General features: G+C 44.3%; 3 protein-coding genes and 1 long non-coding RNA gene across 9 annotated transcripts in view; 2 read left to right on the top strand and 2 right to left on the bottom strand.

Moving 5' to 3' along the window:
- Positions 1-429: 429 nt before the first annotated feature.
- Positions 430-6,596, top strand: LOC101797715 (serine/arginine-rich splicing factor 7). 2 transcript variants are annotated; one of them, XM_027453481.3, is made up of 9 exons: positions 430-591; positions 962-1,142; positions 1,253-1,429; positions 2,334-2,408; positions 2,533-2,634; positions 3,123-3,176; positions 4,913-4,957; positions 5,554-5,589; positions 6,284-6,596. In XM_027453481.3, the coding sequence occupies exons 1-9, from the start codon at positions 570-572 to the stop codon at positions 6,306-6,308; spliced, it is 717 nt and encodes a 238-aa protein (XP_027309282.1). In that variant the 5' UTR covers positions 430-569; the 3' UTR covers positions 6,309-6,596. The 2 variants fall into 2 exon arrangements, with proteins under 2 accessions (XP_027309282.1, XP_027309283.1); XM_027453482.3 differs by lacking the exon at positions 4,913-4,957.
- On the bottom strand, positions 6,341-26,504 carry DHX57 (DExH-box helicase 57). 5 transcript variants are annotated; one of them, XM_072035346.1, is made up of 25 exons: positions 26,445-26,504; positions 26,087-26,252; positions 25,625-25,860; positions 24,787-24,939; positions 24,345-24,515; positions 22,853-23,664; positions 21,410-21,603; positions 20,709-20,830; positions 20,240-20,435; positions 19,324-19,448; positions 18,260-18,393; positions 17,565-17,619; positions 16,288-16,490; positions 15,164-15,280; positions 14,710-14,806; positions 13,807-13,980; positions 13,414-13,614; positions 12,718-12,994; positions 11,499-11,594; positions 11,318-11,401; positions 11,032-11,169; positions 10,602-10,676; positions 9,993-10,127; positions 8,827-9,027; positions 6,341-8,731 (listed from the first exon to the last, which is right to left on the bottom strand). In XM_072035346.1, the coding sequence occupies exons 3-25, from the start codon at positions 25,849-25,851 to the stop codon at positions 8,588-8,590; spliced, it is 4,131 nt and encodes a 1,376-aa protein (XP_071891447.1). In that variant the 5' UTR covers positions 25,852-25,860; positions 26,087-26,252; positions 26,445-26,504; the 3' UTR covers positions 6,341-8,587. The 5 variants fall into 5 exon arrangements, with proteins under 5 accessions (XP_071891447.1, XP_071891446.1, XP_005019183.2 ...); XM_072035345.1 differs by having other exon boundaries at positions 26,103-26,252; XM_005019126.6 differs by having other exon boundaries at positions 25,625-25,857; positions 26,103-26,252.
- MORN2 (MORN repeat containing 2) overlaps positions 26,428-27,337 on the top strand; it is a 4,576-nt gene continuing 3,666 nt past the window's right edge. Inside the window, exons 1-3 of the mRNA XM_027453483.3 lie at positions 26,428-26,544; positions 26,717-26,767; positions 27,223-27,329. Coding sequence (XP_027309284.1) covers positions 26,538-26,544; positions 26,717-26,767; positions 27,223-27,329 — 165 coding nt within the window. The 5' untranslated portion in view covers positions 26,428-26,537. The remainder of the gene's footprint in view (positions 26,545-26,716; positions 26,768-27,222; positions 27,330-27,337) is intronic.
- LOC140002092 (uncharacterized) overlaps positions 27,209-27,337 on the bottom strand; it is a 16,476-nt gene continuing 16,347 nt past the window's right edge. Inside the window, exon 8 of the long non-coding RNA XR_011808024.1 lies at positions 27,209-27,313. This is a non-coding gene — a long non-coding RNA (uncharacterized lncRNA). The remainder of the gene's footprint in view (positions 27,314-27,337) is intronic.

Raw genomic sequence — 27,337 nt, 5'->3', positions numbered from 1 at the left:
GCTTGCCACCAATCTTTATTTTTTTTTTCCAAAAGGAATCGTGATACTTGAATTCCCACACCAGATGCAAGATTTGTTGGGAAAGCTCTTCCTTTCCTACAAGACTTCTTACGTTTTAGCACATTAATTATAGTATAGGATGAGGTTTGCAGGATAATTGGAAGCGAGCATGCAAAGGGGCATTAAGGCCGTGTGTCGTTCTCCATCCACGTTTGCTACTTCAGCACAACAGTGACTGGAGGCCGTTTGTTGCACAGAACTCCCTGTAATTGGAGCGATTTGGTTTCCTTTTACCACTTTGCTGCCGTTTTACCCCATTATTTATTTACCCCACCTCTCCCCTCAGGCGCCTGAGGCGGGAGGCGGGCTTCTCCTCCTCCCGCGCAGCCGCTCTCGCGAGACCTCGGCGCGGCCGAGGCGCGGGCTCCCCCCGCCCCGCCCCGCCCCGCGTTGCCCGGCGACCCGAACCCCGCCCCGTGCGCGCGGCGGTGCCGTTGGGGCGCGCAGTCGCGGCAGCGGCGGGCTCTATATAAGGGGAGGCGCACGGGGCCCGGCCCGCAGCGGGGACGATGTCGCGATACGGCCGTTACGGTACGGGCTGAGGGGAGAGGGGGGGCACCGGGCGCCTCAGCGGAGACCGGCGGGGCGGGAGGGGGTTGCGCTGAGGAGAAGGGAGGAGGGAGTGCGGCTGCTGTCCCAGGAACGGCTGCGGGGGAAGATGGCGCCCGCCGCGCACGGCTCGGGGCCGCCGCCGGTGCCGGGAGGCGTTGGGAGGCGGGGGGGAGCGATGGCGGCGGGCGCGCAGCAAAATGGAGGCGGCGCCCAAGATGGCGGCGCCTGAGGGCCGCGGGGAAGGAGGGAGGGAGGAAGGGGAGGGGGGGCGCATTGAAGGCCTCGCGCGCCGCGCCTGCGCAGTGCGGGCGGCCCCGAGCTGACATGGCCGCCCCGCTGCCCCCCTCAGAGACCAAGGTGTACGTGGGGAACCTGGGCACCGGCGCCGGCAAAGGCGAGCTGGAGAGAGCCTTCAGCTACTACGGGCCGCTGAGAACCGTGTGGATCGCCAGGAACCCGCCGGGCTTCGCCTTCGTGGAGTTCGAAGACCCGAGGGATGCTGAGGACGCCGTGCTGGGACTGGACGGGAAGTACGTGTGTGGGGAAACGGCCCCTGCGGGCTGCCATGCTGCCTCTTCTCCAACCTCCAGTCATTGGGGAGAAAATCATTCTTGTGACTAACAATCTCTGTGTGTTGCAGGATAATATGTGGCTCCAGAGTGAGAGTGGAAGTGTCGACAGGGATGCCCCGTCGCTCCCGTTACGACAGGCCTCCTGCCCGGCGCCCCTTTGACCCTAATGACAGATGCTATGAGTGTGGTGAGAAAGGCCACTATGCTTATGATTGCCATCGCTATAGTCGCCGAAGGAGGAGCAGGTACGTGTGGGAGCGGTGCGGCTGGGTTGCTTCGCCAGTTCACTTTTGTGTAGCTCTTGTTAGCAAAGAAAAAGCCAGTTTAAACTCTTAATGCTGTAAGTCAACAGGTGTATTTCACTTTTTTTTTTTTTTGCTAATACATATCGAATGTTACTATCTTAATAATCAACCTGGTCAAAACCTTTCAGGTTTCTTCGTTTGAGTCAGTCGCCTTGATTCAGAATGTCACGAGCCTTAAGATTTCATGCTGAGGCGCCTTGCAAATCCGACACTTAAGATCCTCCTAGACCTTGAGGTGATCAGCATAAGAGGCCAGATCCCCTCGAGCCATCTACACGTAGCTTCACCTTATTCTTTAAGGGCAGAAAATTTGAGACGGTGACCGCCGTAACAGTAAATTTGGCTTTCAGTTGGGGCCCCCCCTCCGGTTTAGAAAGAGGAACACCAGATTGACCACATTCCCAGCTAGAAAAATCTTCTTGCGTCAATCAAGCCTCACCCTGGCTCATTGGGCTGTCAGTTTGATCGTCGTTAGATTGAAGAGAACACCTAGATGCAGCGATCGGCTATAGATACTTCTAGATCGTCTAGATCTGCTAGACCTTGGGCCAAAGAGGGTCGACCTGCAAACTTGCAAGGTTTATTTTAAATACGCATTACAGTGTTTTTTTATTCTAATGTAATTCTGCAATGTAATTCAGCTCTTAACATTTTTCTAGGTAGTAAAATTGCTCAAGACAAGTAGGCCCAGAGATTTTTTCCAACTCACAGATGCTAGTGATGTGGCTTTTGTTTTTGTTTTTATTTTCTTTTTAGTTGTCTGAAAGTTTTGACTTCAGCAGGGCCTCATGCAGTGGTAGCTGAAGCTGCTTTCTGATACGTGTTTTCTCCAACCTAAACCCAGGTCCCGGTCTAGATCCCGTTCCAGGTCCCGAGGAAGGAGGTATTCTCGGTCACGCAGTCGAAGTCGCGGTAGGAGGTAAGATTCTGGCTGCTGTGCACTTGTTTGTTACTGTTCTTAGTTCTCCCTCAACTCTGTACCCCTTAGTACTCTTTGTGAAAAGTACTTCATGGTAGCTTGACTTTTTGTTTTTATTTTGTAGATCAAGGTCAGCTTCCTACCGCAGGTCCAGGTCAATCTCTCCTCGTAGGTATAGATCATTTTCACCTCGGAGGTCACGGTCTGGATCTTTAAGGAGATCAAGGTACGCATTACCTGTTAAGTTTTAAGCTCACAATGGTGTTGAAGGGAATTTAGTTGTTGCAGTTAGCATTAACTTCATTTTTCTGCAGTCCTTGGCGTTCATCGGAAACTTCGTGGGGTTACATTCCTGGGCTAACCTGAACCTTTTAGCTGAAGTTAGAAACCTGTGCATATTTACGCTGAACGACCATTTCTGATCTTTTTCATAGTGTTTCAAAACTAGGTTTGTGGTTTTGATCTATGGTCGAGGCGTTCTTTGTCTTCAAGCATACAGAGTAATGACATAAAGCAGGGCAGCAGGATTTCTTACGTGGATGATACTACTGGTCAAATCTATTACAACTTTCTAATAATACCGCTAATTTTGCGGAAGTAACTTGAGTAACTTTAATTATTTGCATAATGTTAGTGATTTCAGAGAACCACGTTGAAAGATGCTTGCTGTATGAGTCGCACAGTAGTGGCTGATCTTCCACTGCTCTTTTCTAGGTCTAGGTCCAGATCACGCTCTAGGTCTCGGTCTGTTGTGTGGCCTCGAAGCAGGTAAGGTGCTTGCTTTTAATTAAAACAAGTAATAATGCTCATCTTCCTTCTCCTAGGAAACTTGTGGCAGGAAAGGGTTAGAAGGTTGTGCAGCATAGCAATATTTCCCCTTAATTTTAATAATTTATGCCTCCTTTTTTTGTGGCTGCATCTATATATTTAGGTACATGAAGCCATAAATAAAGCATATATATGATTTGTGCTGGATGGAAAGAAGTTTAGAAAATTACTGGTTTCGTATGTAGAGAATGCAAGCAATAATGAGATTCTTACCACTGGCTCAACTGTTGCTCATGGCTTTTCAGCATCGTCACAGTTCTGAGAATGAAACTAAGTTGGTATAGCAATAAGAACTGTGTTATATGGGGTAGGACACTTGGCTTTAGGGTTCTGGAGGGCTGAACAAAGGGGACCCTGAGTCCCAGTGTTACAGGTGGTGTTTCTGAGGACTGCTCTGTCACGTCCCCACGGATCTGGATGTTTCCTGCATGCCAAAATAGAAGTTGAGGAAGATGTACAAATACTCCTGTGTTAATAAAAATGTGATAGACAGGAAGAAATTGTCCTTGTGGTAGAGTGAGTGAAGAGATAGGCTTCGTTAGGGTCTGCTGGCTGCTTTAGGACTTGCTCACTGAGCCTTTAAGAGGATGATGACTGCCAATTACTGGAGCTGTCCTGACTGCATAGGAGGCACAGCAGGAGGTAAATGACTAGCCAGGCTCAGATTGCAGGCTGCTGCCGCACACGTCTGGGTACTGCTGTGATATTTGGTGGCTCCTGGTTCTGGGACAGTCAGGTGCCTGCAGGAAAGATGCTCGATGCTCTTACTGAAACTTGAAGAATGCTGATTCCACGGCTCTGCAATTGCAGGGGTGAGCAGTGGTAGTTAGGCCTGGAGTTACAGAAGCATTGCGCTAAGTGCAGATGGTCCTGCTTCGGGAGCTGCTGACTGGCAGCCCTTGTGATGGCGTGCTCTGGGAGCGAGGTATTGCCAGTACTGGCAGTAAGATGATGGCGTGCTGGCTTTCTGCATCTTCTTGACTGAAGGAAGTTGTGCTCATGCTACAAAATAAGAGTTCTGGGTAGACTTCAGCGCCTCTGTGTAACTTTGATGCAGGAAGAAAACTGCTGGTTACAGTGTTGAGGACTGTTACAGATGATGGCTCAGTATAGTGGCCAGGAAGGTTTAAAAGCAGTTGCACTTCGTTATTTAGTGTGTATAAAGCAATAGGCAAGGTGAGGTGACTATTGATTACCCCCTATAAACAGCTACAGACAGAAGATGGAGGAGAGGGGGGAAGGAATTGTTCTAGTGTCAGAATTCATCTGGGTGGTATTACAAAATCTTAGAAAGCTGGATGTTCAAATTAGTGTTTTTTCAGACACACTTTCTAAAAAGACACTTTAAGCTATCCTTCCCTTTGTGAAAAGGATGCTGGGTGGGGAGGAGCTGTGGGAGAGCCTGGAACAAAGACTTCTGTTCTGTAGAAGTGGCAGCCGAGCTTTGCTGGAGAGCTTTCTTTTGCTTGTACTGTTGTCTCCTGACAAATGGAGTGTGGAATAAGAGAGAAAGGATTCTTCTGAGATGTCCCGAGGAAAGCTTGCTGCACCAGAGCGGAGCATTCCTCTCTGGTGATGCTGTGCAGTGTGAAATTGCTGTTGCTGGTTAAGCTAACTTTCATTGTATGTGCATGCCTCCGGCTGCTTTGCTGAGCTTTATTTTTCTCCTGTTGTAGGTCTGGGTCCCATGGTAGATCTAAATCTGGCTTACCTGCTAAAAGGTGAGCGTATAAATACAACTGGCACTCAGTAATTTTTTTTGTCATGATTCAAAGTATGTTTGGACCAGTATTTTAGGTGCATGTGGAAGAGTCTTTTTAATGGCTGGTTTTTAAACATTTTTACACTTTTTAAAATATATGTATTTTTGTTATAGCTGACTTTCATGGGTTGGTCAGCAATTCTTCCAGGGTTGTGGATATCTGACACATTCTTGTTGAACCCATGTGATGACAAAGTATTTTTGGCAGGATTTGAGGCATACGTTACATCCACTGCCTCTGTTCTCAGTCCTCCTGTCTTGCCTTCACTTGATTCGCTGCTCCTGCTCTGCAGGATTACTGTGACCATTTTGTAGCTGGTTGGAAGTTGTGTTGCTCTCCCCCGAGGGCTTCAGCTTTCAGCAGTGTTCTTTCTCAACTGCAGCTTCTTGCTTAAAGTCTTCAAATTGGGTGTAGTTGCTATCAGCAGCACTAAGGGTGGTGTCACTGTATGCAAAAACGTCAGTTCTTACCATTTTGAAATGGACAAAAGTGGTGACTTGAGTGTTATGTAAGCTAATACGTGAGAAGTTACATTGCTGTCTTTTCTTTTCCAGTCGCTCAAAGTCCAGATCACCATCTCCAAAGAGAAGGTAGGAATACCTTAAAACCAGAGCATAATAACCTACTTGCATGAAACCTTGTTAAAGTGCAATAGAAAATGTTGGCAAATGAGAATCAACTGTTGAAAAGTTCCCGAGGAATTTAGAATCCGGGGAAGAAGTGAGTAATGGAGCAAACAAAACAAGCACAGCTGGAAAAGGGGTAAAAAGGCGTGAAGCAGACCACCAGCATATGACAGGATTAAATCCCTGTTGGTGAACACTCACAGTTGGCTCTTACACAGTTGTGCAGCTGCCTGCTCTTACTGCGTGCTGTGAAGTAAGAGGCAATTTCCTCTCTGTAACTGGAAAATTAAATGCTGGAATTTTGGGAGGGTGATACCCAGACACAGGGCTAGCTCCTGCCTGGAACCACACAGGTTGTAGCTCCCCTTCATCTCAGCAGGGTAAGAATCCTGAGAGTAGACTCAGAGGGGCTTTTCTTGAGCAGGCTTGATGTCTTGCTTAGTGCTCTCATTTCAACAGGCCCTTACAGCATTTAATTAACAACTTCAAGTGTGAAAAATGTAATTGGATGGGTTCCAGTACTCATCACAAACTACATACAAAAAGAGCATGAAGAGGAACAATACTAGAAAGAGGTTTCCTGTGTTCAGGAGACCTGGGGCATTGTGGATATATTTATTGTAGGAGTTTTTCTTACTCCTTTTTCTTTCCCTTTCAGTCATTCACCATCAGGAAGCCCTTGAAGGAGTGCATGTCCTGAAAGAATGGATTCAAGTTAAAAAGTTTAAGAAGAAAATTTATTTTGTTTACATTATTATAAGGGATTTTGTGGTGTCTTTATAAATGTAAGGGCTTAGTCCTAGAAGGCTGTTTCTATTGACTAACAACAATTGGCATGACTTTGGATCTTTTAAAAGTCTTATTGGTAGACTAATGCAAAACTCTTTTGTTGTGTTAATGTTCTGTGATCTGGAAACGCTGGGCTTTTTTATTGGCGCATTGAAATAAACCGTGCATTTCTAACTAAGAAATCCTTTGTGGTAACCCTGCTGTTTGTTACTATGGACATTTGGGAGCTGAATGTGGTACAGCAGCTACTCCGTGGCTGCCTGCAGGCAGACGGTTGTAGGGCTTCCACAGAGCTCTGATTCAGGGGACTGTTACCATTGCCACTTCTCAGTCTTGCTGTGCATTCTTGAATGTTACAATTTTTAGGTTGCATTTTGACTTACACCTCCTCAGAGTTCAGGAAAGCTAAAAACCTGACTTACCCTCTTCTGTGCTACTACAAGGATGTTTCTCAAGTGCTCCCTCCAGTGGGGTGGATGGCTTTAATTGGAACCTGTCATATCACCTGCTGTCCTTGCTCTCACCTCACCTTAGCTTCAGGCAAACTGTAGTATGTAGTTGGGAGAAGTCACGCAGAACCTGCTTGAGCACTGGTTTCCATCTAAAGCACTGCATTCCTTGGTGATTGAGAAGTTGTTTCATTGAAGAGGGATGCCATTCGGAAAGTGTACAAAAATCTGAAGAGAAATGGGAGCCATTCCTATTGCACTCCACAGCCAACCCCAATGCAAATACTACTTGCTGGCCCTTACAAGAGTGACTGCCAGCCCTGCACAGAAGCAAAACTGCGTCCAGTGGTACCACTCCATGTGGAGCTAATGGCTGCACACTAGCTAAACATGTGGAGTATTCTGCTGAAGTGCTTTAATATCCCCCCAGAATGATTAGGCCTTAAAACACCTCTTTGCTAGACTCAGAGAAACCAAGCATGAGCATCCAGCATTAGAGGAAGGTGATGCTACTGACCCGCTCTTCTGCCAGCACCAAGATGCAGGCAAGGTACAGCCCTTTGCAGACAGCACAGTGCTGAGCCCATCCTACTGTACCTTCATGCAGCCTTGGCCCACCTTCGTGATCTTCTCCTTCCTCATGCAAGGCTGTGCTGCTGTGAAACCACTTCTGCATAAGCTTGAATGTCTTGAAAGATGCCCCCCCTCAGCTTGAAGGCTGCTTCTAGGCAGGTCGTGGGGTAGAGAGGGTTGCTCTGTTTCTGCTACCGCAGCTGCCAGCAGTGTTCTTTCACGTAAGGCACTTGCTGTTAGTTGCAATTGCATCAAACAGCTCAGCTGTACTGATGCTAAGCACTGCAAACAAGTGAAGTCAAAGAAGTGATTTCATTCTCACTGTAGCATTCTTCACACTCTTCTGCTACCACTCTGTTCTTCCCCAGATCAAGACTGGCTAAAAGCTTCCAAACAGCAAAATCTTCCAGGTGTATAAGGGTGGCAAGAGGAATACCACCCCCAGAAGTTTAACAGCAAGCAGTAGCATCCATTCAAGGATCCATTTTTAATGGTCTGCAGCAGTCCATCTCAGCTGTTTTCCAGAGCTCAGGGGCTCCAAAGCTCCTCTTTCAGGGGAAACAGCCACTTTTTTCCTGCAGTTGATACATTCCAACTGCAGCAGTCTGCACTGATCCAGCAAGTTACTCCAACTGAACATTTACAGTCTCTCATTTTAAGGGCTTTGGGTTAAACTGGAAGCAAATCACTTCCTGCTCAGCCAAGACTCACTCCTTCACTGAAGTCTTGGTCAAAAATGTTGAGGTGCGTTTCAACCCATTTAAAGAGCAGCTGCTTTCAGACATCATTATTACAAGAAGCAGCCAGGTAGCGGTATTTTTGTGACCAGAAAACATTCCCAGTATGGTTTTGCAGAAAAACACTTAGCTTTCTTAGTTGGAGGCTTCTGTTCCTCCTGTAAGATTTGCCCTTTTCCCGTGTCCCAGTGTGGACTGTAAACCACATCATTTTCAACAAGAAAGCTCTCCGCAAACAGTCAAAAAAAACAAAAAAACAAAAAAAACAACCACCTGTCAATAGCACAGCTGCCAACTTGCTCTTCCAGAGATCAGCGCCGTGTTTTGGGACAATAAATACATAAAGACACCGCCGTTACGTAGTCTGGCCTCAGGCAGTAGCAAACTGAGTTTTTACAGGGCGCTGCTCACACATTACTGCGTGGTCACAAGCTTTACAATCATACCAATGATCCGAGAGCCACGGGGGCACATGCATAAATCCATGCTGGGGTTCTTGATTTTATCCTGCAGCAGCTGGTCCAGCTCACAGCGCAGCTCCTTCACCAGCTCGGCGACCTAGCAGAGGTGGTGAAACGCAGAGGTGAGCGTGAGGCTCCTGAAATGCCGCTCAGCACTGCCCTGCCGCCAGCATTCTCCCTCCTGTTCGTTACCTGGTGAGAGGCAGCCACGAAGCGGATCCAGCCGTCATCCAGGGAAATGACAAATTCTCCCTTCTGCAGCTGCATGTGAACCTGCCCGCCTCCGAGCAGGACCAGCGGGTACACGGACACCATGCTGCAGTCTCGGATGAACACGCGGCTGGTCTTGATCTTCTCGTGGTACACCAGGTAGGGGCTCTCAAAGTGCCGGGTCTGGAACGGCAGAGCCCCAAAGGCTGTGGTTAACTCCTGAGCACATGTACACAGCACCCTTGTTACTGCACCACCTCAGTTTTGATCTGCTTGGGCAAATAAGGGATTGCCTGCCTCTTCTAAGGCTGAAAGAACAGCAAATGTACCGAAATGTGTCTGCATGATTAACAGACTCTCTCCAATCCATGAGAGCTGCCATCAACTTTGCCAATTATCCCTTGCTCCTCCCCCCTTTGCAGCGAGCATGTCAGCAATCAGCTAAGTTATCAGTTGCCTCAAGGCCCCAAGTTCTTTTCATGCTATGGAGATTTTTCTGTGTGCATTTGTTATGCTCTTCTTAAAACAAGAATGATGAACATTTCAAAGCCTTTATAATTCCAGTTTACAGTTCATGATAAAAATCCCATGCTTTAAGAAAGTAATTTATAACCTGGAAAAGCACTGAATCATCAAACACGGAGAGAGACAGACAAGTGTTACCATACATCATGGCAGAGAGAGAAGAGCTCTTACCTAAAAATAGCCATTAAGCTAGAAAGAAAATTAACTAAATTTGAGCACCCACGGATGATGAATTATAGATTACAACCAATAAATAATAGTTGGCGAAACAAAGCCTGAGGAGGGAAGGGGTTGGGGTATCTACATGTACAAAGCTGCTAAACACACATCATCTCAGTACAGAGGAAAAGCCAGGGGAGCATTGCAACAGCATTTCTATGTGCAGCTTTGTAGACAGTTACAGAAAAACATGCTCTGCATCTGCTTGGAGTTGGATTTTAACTGTGTGCCCAAGAGGACGCTCTTAACTCCGGAATACACCATTATTTATAATCCCAGCAGGGGGGATACTCAATCATGAATAATTTTTAAACATCAAAAGGGACCCTCACTAATCTCAGCTGTTCAAGTAAAGGTGATTTCTTTTATAAAAACAGTGCTTGCAGAAAAAAAAGAATCCTGACCTGATAATTCACAGATGAAGGGTGAATGTGAACATAACCATCATTTTTGGTAACAAACTTCAGTTCCTCTGCTTTTGGTTGCATTTTGACTGCTCCTGCACTGGTCTTCTGGTATTTGCCCTCTGGCTTTTTCACCTGTAAGGTAGGACAAAATTTTGGAGAAGCCTACTGTACCAGCAAGCTGAATTCACCTTTTTTAACTTATGTTTTAATTTCATCAACAACAGAAATTCTCAAGTAGTTAACAAGTCAAGTCACTAGAGACAGATGATACACTCCAGGTGCTGTCTAAACTCTCACAGTTTGTTTGTAACCAGGATCTTACAAAAAATGTAATTTAAGTTCTTAAAAACACTTGCTGCTGGCATATATGTAACACTGAAAGCAGGCTGCAGGAACAGCAACAGTATCAAGCTATACAATAGGGAATTTGGTGACCTGGCTCTGACACTACAAGCCCCAGAGTTTGGCAATCAAAGAGGCTCAAATCTGGTAGTTGGCCCTTGCTGAAAGCTGGCAGTGTGGATGTGCTGCACAGCAGGAGTGTTCTTCTGAATAAAATGAAATAACTTGAAAGAAAGAAAGAAAAAAAAAAAAGCATTCTTTTACCTGGACAACGTTGGGATACAGCGCAGCACACAACATAGCTGAGATCAGCTTGATGTTCTCCGCATTCGAATTTGCCTATTAAATGAATGCACAAATTAGGTATCCTACAAGTCAGTCAAAAGACAAAACCCCATTTCTGGAATGAGTCGATCACTGAAACCAGTTTCCTTCTATAGCAGCACCGTTGTGTTTTACAGGGAAGAACCAGTTTTTGGTCCTAAGGTCTCAGGCTAGACTGAGGCCATTCCATTAATTTGGCCCCTTCCATTAATTTGGAGCAAAATTGGAAAGAAAGCACAAATTGTCCCAAAGCACAGTGAGACACCACAGCTATCAAGCCCTTACCACCCATCACGTAGCCCTGGAAGATCTCTGGCTACGCAACACAACTCTGTTCCCAAAATACCGTCTGCACTAATACCACCATTACCTCTTCTCCGGTGGCATCCAACACACCATCACCTCCTTGGGACCACTTCCTCTCAATGTCCCGGGCTCTTAATCCCTCCTTCACAAACCCAATGTCAGAAAGCAGTTCTGTGAACTGCCTTTTCAGACTGGCAATTTCCTACAAGCAAAGAAAGGTCGGTGATGCATGACCCACGGAGGCAAGAGAGTCTTAAAAGGTTCTCAGCTGAGGACCTCAGCTGAGGACACCAGAACTCCCCCTCGGTGTCTCAAGCAGTCCCTGCATGCGGTGACAAAAATTGACTTACCTGAAGAACTCTTCCAGATAAAAAGTTCTCCCTGCAGTAGTTGTAGCTTGCTTGGGACCCCTCTTTGGTACTTAAACGCCATCCCTAATTGAGAGGATGGGGAAAACCTTAACTAAAATTTAACAGCTTGAATTTCAGCACATCACAAACCTCTGACAGAGGCTGCTGACTTTTAGCTCACCTTATAAGCCTGGAGAAGAGCCAGATAGTCGCTGTTCCCTACTGCAAACTCTAACTTCTTTTTGTTTGCTTCTTCCCTTTTATCCCACGGGGACACCTAGACAGGCAGTAACAGGTTAATCCTCTCACTCTTCTCACAGTGCAGACCTGGCATCCCAGGAGCTGCACGGTACAACACCTCTGGTAATTTGACAGCAGCTCGCAGGTCAGCCTGAAAATTGCCTCCGTAGACAACACAGAATCAGAGGCGTTCAAAAATGCCCAGTCAACAGCAGAGTACCTAAGCCCGTTGCCCTGCCTAACCCCAGGAGATCCAAAGGCAAATTTGTGATTGAGCAGTTCACAGAAAATATTAATTTAGGGCACACGGTACAAGTGCCAAGGTGAAAAATACCATTTGAAAAATGTTAGCAAGTTAGTGCAGCCGAAGCTCATAGAAGAATGTTTGTAATAGAGAAGAGCACTGCAAGTCTAAAATCCACCTGAGGCAGAGAGAAGGTGACAGTAACTTGGGAAATTCAAGGAGCTGGGCTTAAGTTACTCTGTTTCAGAATACAGAGACCTATATAGCACCTGGACTTATGCTGTAGAAAATCCCTAACAAGCATAAAGAAAACAAAATGCAATTTAATAGCTAGAACAATCTATTTCCATTTCTTTCACAACTACCCTTGACATAAACTACTTGCGCTTCTACTGCTAGCAATCAAAACCTCAACAAAGTCTGATTTTTCACACAAGTCCACACTGCAACAGATTAACAACAGTAAGAGCACCTGTAAGCACAGCAGCTGACCCAAAAAGCCAAAGTGAGAGCAAACATACAAAACATCAGATCTGAACTCTGTATTCATAGCTCAGACATGTCAGCTTCATTATTATCACTATTTTGTCATTATTTCTAACTGCTTCTAACATTCACTTCCAATTTTTGCATTAAATCTGGGCCCAGTGGATTGGCTGTACTTACTCGTTCAGATTAAAACTAATCCCCACATTGTTCCTACTGCTCACTCACGGACAACATTCGTGTCACTGTTGCATGGTTTTGTTCATCTGCTTATAATGACTTTTAATGAGCAACGCACTAATACACAAACAAGGTAGGCTAAAAAGAAGAATTAAAATGCTCAAGTGTAGTGTGCAGCCAGTTTCAACAGCATTCACTGCTGTATGAGAGCACTGCTTTCGAAGCCAGGAGCGTGGTTAAGATTACTTACAAACGGTGACTTGAACGCCAGACTGGCTGCTATAGTTAGTGCAGGATCCAGGCAGCGGAAGATGGTGCCAAACAGCATGAGTTTGCCAATCCTGACATCAACGGGCAGGGAAGCCAAGTGATATCCCAAAGGGGTGAGCTTTTCGTCTGGAGTTAACGCTCCCAAGTCTTGGAGTCGCAACTTCGATGCTCGTAAAGACTCAGTTCTAGGGGGCTCAATTAGTCGTGATAAGACAGAGTGAAGACTCTGTGCAGAAAACATCTCCAGAATCTTAATTCTTAAGGAGGGAAATTAAAAAGAAAAAAAAAAAAAAGGCAGCTTAGTTCTGTACACAGGACACACGAGCAAGGGTTTATCATAAAACATACATCTAAGGGAGAAAGTAATGTACGAACATCTACTGTGGGTCAGAAGTAAAGGAACCAACTGTCTCCTCAGGTGATGAGAGACCTTTTTCCTAGTGTCTAATATGAGCTAAGGACTGAAGAAGGATCGGGAGACCATGGGGAGCATACTATTAAATCTCTGGATGCAGAAGCCATGTGATAGTAAGATCAGAAGAACCTGAAATCTCCACAGCAAGTCTTTTGGTTTCCTGATTCTAGAAACTACTTGGTAACAGATGCTCCCTGCAGCAGAGAAAGGACATTCTCCACCCTAGCTCTCTCAGGAAATAGAGGAACTGTTAACACTCACCTTAGACAAAGCTGCTCCAAGGGCACTCTCTGGATTTCTGGTAACTGCTCTTTTATGAGCTGATGGTTAAAGTGATGGCTACTGAAAAGATGAAAGCAGACACCTGAGGCTACGCGGCCTGCTCGTCCTTTCCTTTGCAGAGCGTTGGCCCTGGACACAAACGTGTCTTCCAGACTTTCCATTCCTTTGCTTGGGTCATATCTAGAGGAGAGCAAGAACCAGGTTTACATTCAGAAGCACAGAGTGAGCAAGCTGGGGCTGAAGCAGACGGATGCTGCCAACTATATGGATACAATTCCCACCCATCACTTTGGATCTGGGTCCAGACTGGCTCCCCCACTTTGCAGCAGCTTTCTGCAGCTCACGGCACAGAGCAGGAATGAATCCCAGTACCTTTTCTCTTTCATTTTTCCAGAATCAATCACGTAGACCACATCGTCAATGGTGACAGATGTTTCTGCAATGTTTGTAGAGATGATGATTTTGATAACTCCTGCAGGAGGCCTGAGGAACACAGACTGCTGTTCTTCACTGGACAGCGAAGAGTGAAGTGGATAAACAACGCACCTGGAGGAGAAGTATGAGAGCACACTCAGTTCATCTTCAGCTTTTTCCCTCCTGGGAACTGTCTGCCTGTATGCACTTTTGCAAGAGATATTGCACACAAGACATTCAAAGGAATGTAAGAACAGAAAACTTCTCTGCCATATCACCTTTAAGACATGTTCTAAGGGAAGGTGGAGCAGTTTTCTGAAGGGAAAGGTGTCAGAACTGAGATGAACAAAAATTCTGTCTCTTTTGAAGAGCCCAGGCTCTTTATAAGGCCAGGCTGGAAGAAATCACTCCAGTCAACATTGCCCCAGACACCTGTGTGACAGCAGTTTAGATAGAGATCCAGTTACACCTCCATGTAACAATCTAACACCAAATACAACCACAATAACAGCTGAAGGCATTTCAGCAAACCTTCTGACAGAGAATGAGCTGAGGTGAAGTTTTCAGCAGTTTGCTGGAGCAGAAAATAGAGAACACTAGGATCTCTGAGAACCACAATTTAACCAGATAAATAAAAACTGACATCTGTCAACTTCCTGAGCTGAGAAGAAAAAACAAACAAACAGAACAAGTCACTATGATAGTAGAATAGGAATTACCTTGATGTTCTGGGTACCTTCATATCACAAACTCATACATTTAATAACCTTTATTTGTCCCTGGATAAAGGTAGGCTTTGTGCAGGAAGCCACTTTTTATTTATGGGTAAAGACTGATAATTTGGGAGCTCTTCTGCCTTACCTCGTGCTGTGCCTGTTATTAAAAAGGGCATTAGACTGGAGCTGCTCATAAAGCATCTTGATTTCTGCTAGACCAGGCAAAAATACCAAGACAGCACCTAAATATGTCAATTTAAAAGATAAAAATAAAAATCAGTCACCAGAAATGACAGCATATGTTGTTATTAACATGCAGAAAGCCCAAGGCAAAACTCCAGTTTTGCAGTTATTGCACAAGAAGCGTACAGGCTGCGACAATTCCTCATCAAAGACTTTCCAAAGTAGACAATTCTCTCATCTTCCCCATCCTATGCATAGTGGGGGCTTTGTTACTCAGGCAGATTTTTTTTTTTTTTCCCTGCAAGTGATCAATGAGTACAGAAACTTTGCATGCAGAACACTAGCTTGGGGCTGTATACAAGCACACAGCCTCCATAAATCTACTTTGGTTTCTCCCTCAAGAACAGTGAAATTACCTGGGGGGTACGAATGTTTGCCAGCAACTATCCACTCCAGCAAGGCTTCAATTAATTCCAGATTAACCTTGTCCAAATCCATGACAGACATTGTTTTCAACACTGTCTTGTTGACCCCTGGGGAAAAAGAAAACACATGGTTAAGTACATCTCTCATAAAACACACCTGCTGGATACACCAAACCACTGTGGCTGCACAACCAGCATCTCGCTGAGACAAGGCAGAGGTCGCCTCATAAGTCACTCAGGGTGTCACACTCCCCCTTCCGTGCTTTCCCCTGTTCCAGCTCTTCCTTTCTTTTCTCATGCCTTACCAGGGCTCACACCCGCCCTGCACAGAGCCTAGACCAGGATTCATCTACCAGCAGAACGACACATGCAAGTACTAGTGGTAAAAGGAGCTGAAAGCCTTCATACAGTCACCTACTGATACCTTCAAGACTACAGTATCAAGTTTTCTCTTCTCCCTTTTAGTATTTCTTACACCAACTCTAACCCAGACTGATTCCATCACCCTTCTGAGATGCTGATTGTTCAGCAGGAATCTGAAGAGCAATCGAGAGCAATGACTCTCGCTCATTACCACTGGGGAGCTCTCCACAAGGGTGTGCAGAGAGAAGCTCTTCAGGACTAAGCACAGGGATTATTGTGCTGTAAAGAGTGTGTGAAGTTAATGGAAAGGTCTCCCCCTGTTAAGCCTTTCACTGAACGGTTTCTTTTCTCAAGGAAGGCTTGTGATAATGAAGTGATCTCCTTGGTGCTTGAGGAAGATGCACGCTGTGCTTTATATAAAGCTGCTTCAGCAAGAACAAATAAAGAGGGGAAAGTGAAAGTCAACAAGGCATCTGAAAAAAACGTAGCTGAAAACTGTCCCTTTTCAGACACTTAAAAATTGTTTGCAGCCAAGATGTTTGTTCTAGTTTAAGAGAATGAAGGGTTTCCTTTTTTTAAGCTGACAAGAGGTTTCTAATCTCACCATGAAAGTAGCAAGCAGCAACCTGCTTAATTTCACCACCACAGAACTCTGAATAATATACATGCAGTTAGCATGCAATATTATATACTAGCATACCATGCTGTCATACAGATGTTATATGCCAATTTATTAGGTTTAAGGAGCTCACCTTTATATCGTGTCAGAAGCTGCTTCAGAGTTAATTTTTGGTCTGGGTCTGAATCCTTGACAGCTGTGTCAGTGGCTTCCAGAAGGCCAGCACGTCTCAGATCCTCCTCTACTTCTTCAAATGCTGTTCTTCGGTGTCTTGCATTCAGTTTGTTTTCTTGCTTTACTTTGCGCCTGTAGGGACTGCTGTCCTCTAAAACATACCTGAACAGCAGAAGAATGTTCAGTGGCAAAGAAAGAAGCCTAACAGTCTCGATGTAATAATTAGCTACAGAGATACGGTATCAAAACTATACCAAGTTCCTCTCAGTTTATATAAAAGGCAGCTGCAAAACCAGATATAGTAAAAAGATTGGGAATTTTACTTCACACTTATTTCACTTCATGCTACTGCTCCACCTCCATTCTAAGCACAGGAAAGGCAGTACTTCTGAAGTGGATTAAGTTTTACTGGTGGGAAGGTGTGGGTAAGCAAGCTGTTAACCCCCTGTTGTAGTCAAGTATTTGGTAGCTTTGACTTTAGGGCAAGGGAGTTCCAGAATAGACCGATGGTCAAAAAAGTCTGATCACTTGCAGTGCAACTCTCTCTCTTCTACTAGCAGGTCACCAGTGCTGAAATATTTAGCCAGCTCTGGGGGTAAAGGGAGAGGTGTTCTGCTATACTGGGGTGTTATGTCTTTTAAAAGCTGTCATGAGAAATACTAGGACTGCACATGTGATCTTAACAGCTAAGCAGGCAGCTCAGAGCAACAATCTGCAAATAATTTACAACAGCTGATCAATTTACTATCTCAAATAGCTGAGCTGCTGGGACTCTACAGTAGTTACAACTGATAACAGGAATTTTTGCCTCACTTTCTGCTGCAAAACAGGACTTACAAAAAGGAACTGTTTGGTACCATGCCTTCAGTGCTGGAATCTAAATTCACATTTCTTTTGCCTGCCAATGTCTAACCACAACTAAAACAAGTAAAAAGTGGATGAGGAAAAATATGTCAATACACAGGCACTGACATACTCCTCATGGCAAAGTTCACCTCTTCTTGAGTACTGTGGTATCTAATTTAGAAAGTTTTTTTTGGCATAAGCATAGACCCCACTGCAGGATAAGAAATACTTTTTAAAGTCAGTACTTTAGCAGAACTCCAGGACTGCAGGTGATGGGGAGATTTGAGAGGAGCTCATTTTTAAATTTATGTACAGATCTAGTGCAGTCTCAAGGCCAACAGTGCAACCTCAAACACCAAATACATCTGAGAACGTTTGGCAATTTCATACCTTGTCATTGCAATCACATCTTCCAGAAAAAACTGATCCACAGGAAACGTTCGACCTAAAAGGAAATGTGATAATAAATCTGTATTGCACACAACACCCACAGGAGAGGGAAAAGACAAAATATGACTCTTATTTCATACAGGTTATTATTTTACACACTGGCTTCACAGCTTTAAGCCCTAATCCACCTCTGTGACTAAAGAAAAAGAACAGGGGACTCTCCATCTACACTGTACTCTTCACCATAATTTCTGTCTAAAGCAAGCAGTGGATGTTTTCCAAGCATGGTTTGGTGACAGGCACATATACTGCCAGAGGAGGGCGGATACATTTACGGGAAGTTTCAGCTGTGGTGAAACTAGACGTGACCAGGTTCCCTGAGCTATCTTATCATTTTTGGCTTTTTGGGAAGGATATTCTGCTGGTGTAAAGCAAGCACCAAAAAGGCTCAATTTCCAGGACTTTTCTCATAAATCTCATGAGTCTTTCCTTCTAAGCACTTGTAATCATAGTTCTTGTAGAAATCCTCATCTTGCCACTTTACAAAATTAGCCCTTGTCTGAAGTTAAGAAGATCTTTTTACTATTCACCACTGATTTGCACACAAATATAAAAACATTTCACAAACAGAAAAACTGAAACCAAACTGCTAAAACAACAAATGTTGACAAGATAATAAAACCGACTGTTTTCACCTGGTATGTTAATAATTGGGCAGGAGTGAAAGTACTGAGAAAAAAGCTCTGCATTCAAGGTGGCACTCATTAGTATAATGCGCAGGTCTGGCCTCTGAACCATTATATCCTTCAAAACCAGCAGCAAGAAGTCACTGAAGAAAACAAGCAAAAAGACATTTGAATTTCTTCAGTGTTAGCTTTCCGATCTCTTTTTATCTTCCCTATTCTCTCCACTTTCATGGTGTTTCCAACAGCACAGCAATATCATCACATCAACAGCATGAGCTTCTCAGAATAGATGGAAGCTAATAATGTAGTATATTAACGGAAGCCAATCTGCTTATTTTCTGGCTTTTCCTTACTAGAGGGTAAGGATTACTTGGCAAATTTATTTAAACAATGAAAAGCTATGGTTACATTATAAATTAATTGCATTAATGACAAGTCAAGAGCATTAGATAACAAATTAACTGGAAGTAATCAATGAGCCACTTTTGCTCCTTCCCTACCGGAAAAGCCTCTCGAACTGGCTTCCAAATGATTTTAGATGAGAAGAAAGAAGAAATCTTGAGAGTTGCACATCCTTTTATGAGGCTAAAATACAACCTGAGCTGTAGAGTAACAGGTCACAGTCAAAGTCTCCTCAGAACCCACTGCACTTCAGTGTTTCACAAGGAAAGCATCAAAGAAAAGGGCCCTTACCACTTAGTTTTCAGAGAGGAAAAAAAAGCTCCCAAAAGGAGGAATGTGAAGAATTAGTGTAAAAGCTGAAACAAAGGAGGAGTAAGAAGCAGACAACTGTGGTTAAAAAGTTACAGAACTCTCCAGCCCTATTCAAAACTTCTTTTCAACAGCACTGCCAGGTGCCGGTAGATTGGAAGCATGGAAACTAGGAGAGATGTGCTTTCTTTGCAAACTGTTACAACACAACATCCTGCTGCCCAAAACCAAAAACCTAATACCAGACTCTTTCCACTACCCCATGTTACTGCCAGGAATGACTTCAGATACTTCCACCTTAACCACCTTTATTCTTCTGATTGTGTTTCTTCATTTTGCTTATGGGATAAAAGATTATTTACCTTTCTTCTGTTCTTTCGTGAACTTCATCGACGATAACATGCGTGATTCCCTGCAGTGTCAGATCTCCTTCCAGCCTTCTCAACAGCACACCGGTAGTGCAGTACAACAGTCTGGTAGCTGAGGACTGGGAAGGTGAAAGAAACAAAGCACTTGGTTGAACTTTGCACAACTTAACATAGCGCAAAGAGAGTGCAGCTGTGGAGTGTTCAGTTTCAGCTGACTGCCAGGTTTGACGGAAGGGAAACATACAGTTCTTGCTGGAGACCTGACTAGACAATTTTTCTTTGATGACTAAAACTTAGGAGTATCTGCTTCTTACCTAGGAGCATTGCTAACTATAACATGTAAACAAAAAATTCTGAACTGGTTTTCCTTTGGAAGTTGCTTTGTGATAAAAAAAAACTTCAGAACTCTGTCCCTAGAAAGATTCAATGAATCTGACCATGCAATTTTACACATACTTCTTGGAAAAAAGCAATCAGCTGGAACGAAGATAAAACTTCACTTCCAGGACACCGGTTTAAATTCAGTTCCTCCTTCTGGTTGACTGAAGCTGTAAGTTTAAATCTCCACTCGGAGACAAATGGGAACAGAGATGTGGAAACAAAGTCAGCAACCTCAGACAACCTTCCTGAGAACACAGAAGTATTACTCGTACCCTCACCTCAGACCCTTCACCCACAGTCTCAACAGAAACAACAAGACAAGTCATAGCACTTCCACTCTCATTCTGTAAAGCGGACCATGCAAATGGAGATGAAATAAAAAATGTATTTTACAAAAAAATATAAAACAGGTGATAAAAACTTGCTGATCTCACTATATAGTGGATACAGGACAGAGATTCTGTATGCTAGACAAACACTACACGTTTTAACAGAACGAAATGACAGGCAACAAGCAAAGCATACATGCCTTCACGCTTTCTAGGCGGATCTGATATCCAACAGTCAGCCCAATCCTTTCTGTTCTTTCTTTGGCTACACGTTCAGCCACAGAAATGGCAGAGATCCTGCGAGGCTGGGTACAGATGATGTTTGCAACTTTGTTTGGAGAACCTTGCAGTGAAGCATCCAAAATAAACTGAGGAATCTGAGTGGTTTTCCCACATCTGCATGACAAGATCAGGCATCAATTAAAAGCAAACAAACAACCAACAACAAACAAACCAAAAATAAACATCTTCCACCCACATCAATTAAGATGACTGTATCCCACTTGAAATTTGTTTTGTCAATGTCATATTTCATACAAACCTTATCTACGATAGCTGTCACTGGTCATGGATGAACTACAACCCTAACGTTTTCAAGATGTTGCACATGTTGCATTTTTCTGTGTATAGTTTGACACACAAAGTCTGTATGTACAACCACACCCTTACCCTGTCATGCCGCTCACGACAAGAACTTGGTGGCTCTTCAGGAAATCAAGAATGGTCTCTCTTTCCTGCCATGCAGGGAGTTTCTGTCTTTCATGCAACATGGACTGGAAGCGTCTAGAAGACTGACACACAGAAAACAACATAGAAAAAATGGTACTTGTGGATAGTCCTCTCCTAAATTCAACAATTTTAGATGTTAACAGTCCTTCTGACTTTAATCTGACTTCCTGAATGCAGTAACCCAGCGTTTCTTTTCCTTGCATCATGTTTTTCCATAAGGTGGAGCAAAAGGATACTTTCTAAAAAGCCAAACTGCTGCTGCTGTTATTCTCAGAAGTATTTAATGTAGCTTAGCAAGCAGCAGAACTCTGAGCAACCTTCCACCAAGGAATCTAATCTGATACTCAGATGAAAGCTCCAAGATAAAAACTGCCATTGATTTTTCTTTTCTAACTCTGACAGCAGCAAAACTCAGCTTTGCAAGATCCCTTACTGCTTGCTCAAAGGCAGCAGAATCGTATCCGATGAACTTGTGGCTTCTGCATCAAGACCAAGACGCAGAATGAATTGTTAGCTGAACTACTGGAAGATGAACAGCACAACAGTAAGAAAACAACTGGAATGAAACAGCAGCCCCTTGTTTTAATATTTATTTCTCTAAAGCAAGCATGAAAGCAGGTATTCTGTTCTGTATACCATACCTTTTTCAGCCGAAACTGAGTGCAGAGTTTAACATTTTCATTATACAGCGACTTTGCTTGCACATCATACTTTCTGGAAAGCTTTTTCTTGAGGTTCACGTAACTCTCATTCTCCACGACAACTTGTTCGGGCTCATCTTCCTCCTCCTCTTCTGCCACCTCTTCTTCCTCCTGAGGCTCCGTCACTGTTGAGGCTGGAAACAAAGAACATACAGTAGGTGTTCTTACTATGAATCTATGTGACCCCATCAGCACTGCAGAGAAAAGACATACTTTCTAGGAGCATTTTCAATAAAGAACCTTGCCAGGAAGGAGATGAGGATCTACAGGACAGTTTTTCACACACATTTAGTTCAAAACTACCAGCAAAGCTCCCCTCACCCTGTCAAACAAAGCACAGCTTCTCCAGCCCCATCCCATTTGTCACTACACCTGCACCAGCCCCGCTCTGCAGCGCCAAGGTCTGGGTGGCTGTGTGGTGAACCTGACCGGCAGCGTTTTGCCTTCCTGAGTGTTTTTCATCCACAGCAGCTCCCCCTCCAATTAACTGCATGACCACTTATATGCAGCACAAGGCTGTGATGGCAACAGCAGCCTAAACTAATTAAAACTACACTTTAAGTGATAGGCCACTGCCAAGGACTTTCAAACCAAGGCTGAAACTGGACCAGACACTTTAGTTCCTACTGCCTATCGAATTTCTATTTTTCTGTGGAGCTGTTAAAAAAAAAAAAAAAAGGAATAATCTGTTTTCATGATTCAGGTGCTCTAAAATGTGATGCTATTATTCTTGCAAGCTCCCTTTAAGAAAGATTGCCTTAGATAAAACAGCTTTGGAATTGACAGCTAGGTCATCCATGCTATGAAGTTTTTTTTCAGCCTGCCACAAACGACAGAGGGCTGCAACTCTGCCCCTGAAATAATAATAATAAAAAAAAAGGTACCAAGAAAACCAACACAGACTTCTTTGTGACATTTACTCAGCCTTACATCCCAATTTACAAAATTAATTGTGAGGAAGGGTTGGTAATTGTATTTTTTCTTCTAAAAAGATATTTCTGAATCAGTGAGAACCGATGCACAAAAGCTTGTAAACAACCTGCCCCATTCCCTTCCAAACACACACCGGGCCAGTTTTGGTGAGCTCACATCCCATCTCTCAATGGCTTTTTATCAAGTGTGTGGGAACAGGCCTCGTTCACTCTGCCAGCCTGAAGTCATTTACTTCTACACTCCTTTAGCTCACTTCTTGCCAACAGAAAACCCTTCTGCTGCGGCTTTATTAAGAAAGGGACTTCCTGCAGCACAGGCAGATTATAGATCTGGCTCACCACATGACCTTAATTCCAGAAATAGATGTGGAAGAGGCGCCTGATTCTTCTCCTTGCCTTCTCTTTTTTTTTTTTTTTAAACCCAGAACCCCTAGAGGGAAATTTGGTGTACCTTCTGATATTTGGTTTGAGGCAGACGTACTCTCTGTGTGTAGCTTTCCTGGAGGCATTGCCAGCAGGGACACTGGAGGAAGGCTGTATTTGTGGTGAGTCTTTTCGAGTAACTCGCTTATTTCAGATTCATCTTCTAAGCAAGTCACCAGCGCGTACACCACTGGTTCGTGAGCCTCTGCAGCTATCAAGGCCTTCCCAAAAAGGAATTCAGCAATGTGCAACCGACAGGCAAGAGGTAGATTCTCATCAGTGGAATAAAATGCCACAAGAGGTGCCTGCAGCGGGTACTTGTTTTCTTCAGGAAATCTTACTTCAAGTTCATATACGGGACCATCACTGTTAGTTCTGAGATGAGAATCATCTACAGAGTTCTTGGCTGATCTCAGCGGGTGGTTTGGAGGGAGTTCATGTCCAAATCTGCATTTTGAACCAAACTTGCAGCCTCCTTGGAGATAAAATTTACATATTTCTTTTGAAGCCTGCTTTGCACCGTCCCTAGTACAACCACCCTTTTGTTTTGATTTGCTGAGCCTGTTCGTTAGGTATTCCAGTTCCAATCCAAAAGTCCAAACTCTGTTCTGAATTCTTTCTACAAATTTTTCTCCATAGATTGACCGGAGGACAAACGCCTCTTCTTGTCTCTGTTCTAAACATTCTTCTCGACTGGCCTGAGCAGCTGCTTCAGAAACCTGCATCTTCTCTCCATATCTCTCAGCAAAGCACTGCAGCAGCAAATGCTCCAAGGACGCCCCAATATTACCATTGCAGGATCTCAGTATGGTCCTACAACGCTCACTGTCAAAACCGTACCTGCAACAAAACAGAGACAATGTGGCAACAAGTGAGTGACAGGCTACGAAACAAAATAACCACAGATCTGCTTGACTAGGCTGGCAGTAAGGAAGCATGTTGAGGCATGAGATCCATTGCTACTACTGAAAAAAACAAAACTCCCGCTGTCTGTCGTTTATAAGGTAATAAATTAGTTTATGGGGCTACTGTCTCACAGCTCAGAATGTAGCACGTAGCAGTTCCAGGACTGTATTTCCCACTTGAACTGTATAAATAAAGCTCCTCAGAAAAAAACTGAGTCCTCTCACATAGAAAATGCTCCCAAACAAAGAAAAAATAGTTAATAAATGTTTGTATGTCAGCAAAATTGATGAAGAAAGATTACAAATTTTCCCAATTATACCTATCTGAAGAAATATATAACAGCAATGATTCCTAAGCTTTCCCTGTTTCGTGATCTTAAAGAATTAAAAAAAAAAAAAAAAAAAACAGTGTAAAAATAAGAATGATTTATTTTCATAAAACCATTATTTCAAGTTCACCCAGTTGAGGATCAAATTTGCAGGAAATACAAGCCTAGCAGTTCAGCACACAGAATTTCTCTGGAGTCAAGTGGAGTTCCAAGCACTGAGGGCTTCCAGTGCTGAGACTAACAATTTACCTCTTTGGGATATAAGTTATTCACTGAAAGGACTCACCTGGAGAGTTTGTGCACAGCAAATGCAGACACTTCACTTTCTACAATTTTGTGCTCAGCTGCCTCAGCAGAAGACCTTGGCGTTACGTAAGAAACTTCCTGATCTGTTGACCAGCACTGTTCATCATCAAGGTAATCAGGTTCATCATCGTCTTCTCCAGAACCAGCTACTCTGATAAAAAAGAGGTATCAAATTAAAATGAAATAAAATAAAATTATATTGCTGAATAGATAAAAAATTTTTCCCCTGTAATTTTAAATCCTCCACTCAAATGGGGAGTTCTACCATCTCTTTCCCACAGCTAATATTGTAGAGGAACAGAGTGGACTTGAAATCACAGGATTTGAGAAAAAATTAAAAGTTAAGGGGTAAAAAAAGATCACTTTTTATTTCTAATAGCATGCCTATTAAAGCATCTAGAAGTGCCTCTGTTTAAACTAACTCTGATTCAGGAGCCAGATCCTGCCCTTGAAGCTCCCGAAGAAGTTCCTTCACTCTTCTCTGATTCTCTGTTGTCATGTGTATGGTCTGCAGAGGCATCTTGGCTTCAGGTCGCTGTTTCGTTTGCCCTCCTCTCCTAGCAGAGGCACTTGATCTGAAAATTAAAATTAAAACAGAACACAGCAATGAGTTATTTGCCTGGCTCAAAGGATGCTTACTGAACAGGTACGTGAAGCTGAACATTAGGATCCAACTCTGTGTTTCAAAGCAGGAAAAGGAAAACAGGACACTTTTATCTCCTAAGGAGTGTTCATCTGGGTTAAATCTTACACAACCAGCATGTGCACAGCCGTGGCTGTGCACAAACAGATGCGTATATGGATTTTATCTTATGTCACATGCAAAGTAATTTAGTAAACACTTTGCGAGGTCATGCTGTTCTCAGACTAAGTACAGCCAGGTATTTCTAAGCTACATTGGTCACAATACATTCTGGATACCAAATTAATTTTAATTGTTCAGCTTCTTCTTTGGAATACAAAGAAATGAATATCCCATGTCTATTACTGCCTTCTGATAAAACAAGTTTTGAAATCTTTTAATGGGCAAATAAGAAAATCAGAGCTTCAAATCTTTTTTTTTTTTTTTTTTTTTAAAAAAAAAGAGCTTTCCCAGCTATAAAATGTTAAAAACTTAATCAAAAGATGCATGCAAAAATTGCTTCATGCTGAAACAGCTTCAGCATCCCTTCCCTGTTCTGCATATTCAAACACAGCCAAAACAGTCCCAAAATATCCTGAAAACCTCTGTATTTCAAAACCTGCAAATTAATGAAAGACCTGTTTTCCAGCCTTGGTTCCTCGAACAGACAGAAATCATCTCCATCATCCCAGATTTTGGTTGAACACTTCCTATTTCCACCAAGTTGACTCTTGTTTGAATGGCCACCGCTGCTTCCTCCTCTCCCTCTTCCTCCTCCCCCTCTTCCTTTTCCTCCTCCTCCTCCTCCTCTCCCTCTTCCTCCTCCTCTGTTGGGCTTTCCTCTTCTCTTTGCTGCTGAACTCATGTTCTCCTGCTGAGGACGAGAAAAAGATATGATTTAGCATGTCATAACCGAGTACACATCATTTGATCTTCCATGTTTGAGCACAGCCGTTCTCAAACCACACTTAACCACCTTTATGCTCAGGTATCTGTATGCACCCGAAGCAACGCCCATTCCTCCAGAACAAGTGGTTTTAGAAAACAAAAGGGATCCTAATCGTTCTCACAGCTGGTCTAAAAAATACAGAGGAGCCTACCAGCAGCGCTGCCTACCCCTGGCGCTCAGGTTATGTCACTCCGATGGCATTTCCTCGGACACGGCAGTGCAAAGGGCAAACCTTGAGGGGATCCTCCACAGCAGAGAGCAGCCTGTGCCCGGGTACCCTTCAACCTGGCCGCTGGGAGAGGGATCCTGAAGGGAATCTGAAGGGAAGGGTGGGATGGGGCTGGTCCTTAGGGTCCCCTCCAGCCCCAACCACCCCGCGCCTCCCCCAGAGCGGTGTCAGGGCAGCTCCGCGCCCTGTGGCAGGGGCTCGCCCCCAGCTCCCCAACCCCTCAGCCCCCGTTCCCCTGCCCCTGTCTCCCCCCCAAAAAAAATTCCTCTCCTCTCCTCACCGCCCCGCCGCCGCTGCCCTGCCCTGGAAGCGCCGCCTTCCCCTTCCGGGTTGCCGGCCCCCTAGCAACGGCGGACACTTCCGCATAGCAACCATGGAGGGTACCCCCCACCCCCCCCCCCCCCAATAAATAAATAAATAAATAATAATAAATAATGATAACAGCCCCTAAACAAGCACATTGAGATCAGCTTGCTAATTCACACTGATGGGGAAAGTTGGGGTGTCAGCTAACTGCAGTGACACATTTTTATTTTTTCTCTTTCTCAACAGGTGCTGCGTTTTTTAAAGTGTCTTTCACGTTCCCAAACAAAGACAAGTATGGTAAGGATCCCTCGCCCCGCAGCGAATTCCTTTTGTCACCCTGCGTGGGGATTTTCAACCCGCAGGGGATGTGTGGGGAGAAATCTGCGCGCTGTCGGCGTGAGGGCTGCACGGACGGCAGGTCGCCCAAAGCTGCCTCTCCCTGTCCACTACACACCGCGGCAGGAGCTGACCTGGCTCCAGGTTGTTTACATAAATAAAAATTCCGAGCAAACCCCTGGAATGGTCCAATGGGGTCTGCTCTGCCCCGTGTCAGCTCCCCGCTGGTGGTGGTGGGGGAATTGCCACAGGCTGCTGCCAGCTGGTGCCCACCGCAGGTGCCTTACTCACCCCAACAGACCACCTCTGGGAACAATCTGTCTGCAAGAGATGCAAGAAATGCCCTCTGGGATCTTTTTTTTTTTTTTTGGTCTCAAATGATATTTTGAATTCAAAATACCTGCCTTGTTTCCTAGAAGGGGAGTGCAAAAAGACACCCGAGGGCAAACTCCAGAGGAATGGGCATGGAGTTCACACCAGCGCCAACGGAATGATATATATAGGTACCTGGAAGAACGACAAGGTAATTTT

The sequence above is a fragment of the Anas platyrhynchos genome, chromosome 3, assembly GCF_047663525.1.
Source record: "Anas platyrhynchos isolate ZD024472 breed Pekin duck chromosome 3, IASCAAS_PekinDuck_T2T, whole genome shotgun sequence".
In the NCBI taxonomy this organism is placed as follows: Eukaryota; Metazoa; Chordata; class Aves; order Anseriformes; family Anatidae; genus Anas; species Anas platyrhynchos.
The sequence above is the reverse complement of the archived record's forward strand: the minus strand, read 5'-3'. Positions and strand labels throughout refer to the sequence as shown.

Bases quoted from the DNA above. Each gene is read 5' to 3' on its own strand.
- LOC101797715 (XM_027453481.3), top strand. From the start codon at position 570: ATGTCGCGATACGGCCGTTACG. The intron at 2,409-2,532 runs GTAAGATTCTGG...TTTATTTTGTAG, and splicing joins AGTCGAAGTCGCGGTAGGAG to ATCAAGGTCAGCTTCCTACC. The intron at 5,590-6,283 runs GTAGGAATACCT...TTTCCCTTTCAG, and splicing joins TCACCATCTCCAAAGAGAAG to TCATTCACCATCAGGAAGCC.
- DHX57 (XM_072035346.1), bottom strand. From the start codon at position 25,851: ATGAGTTCAGCAGCAAAGAGAAGAGGAAAGCCCAACAGAGGAGGAGGA. The intron at 15,281-16,287 runs GTGAGCTCCTTA...CTTTTTCCCCAG, and splicing joins GCTTCTGACACGATATAAAG to GGGTCAACAAGACAGTGTTG. The intron at 10,677-11,031 runs GTAATGGTGGTA...TTCATTTAATAG, and splicing joins TGGATGCCACCGGAGAAGAG to GCAAATTCGAATGCGGAGAA.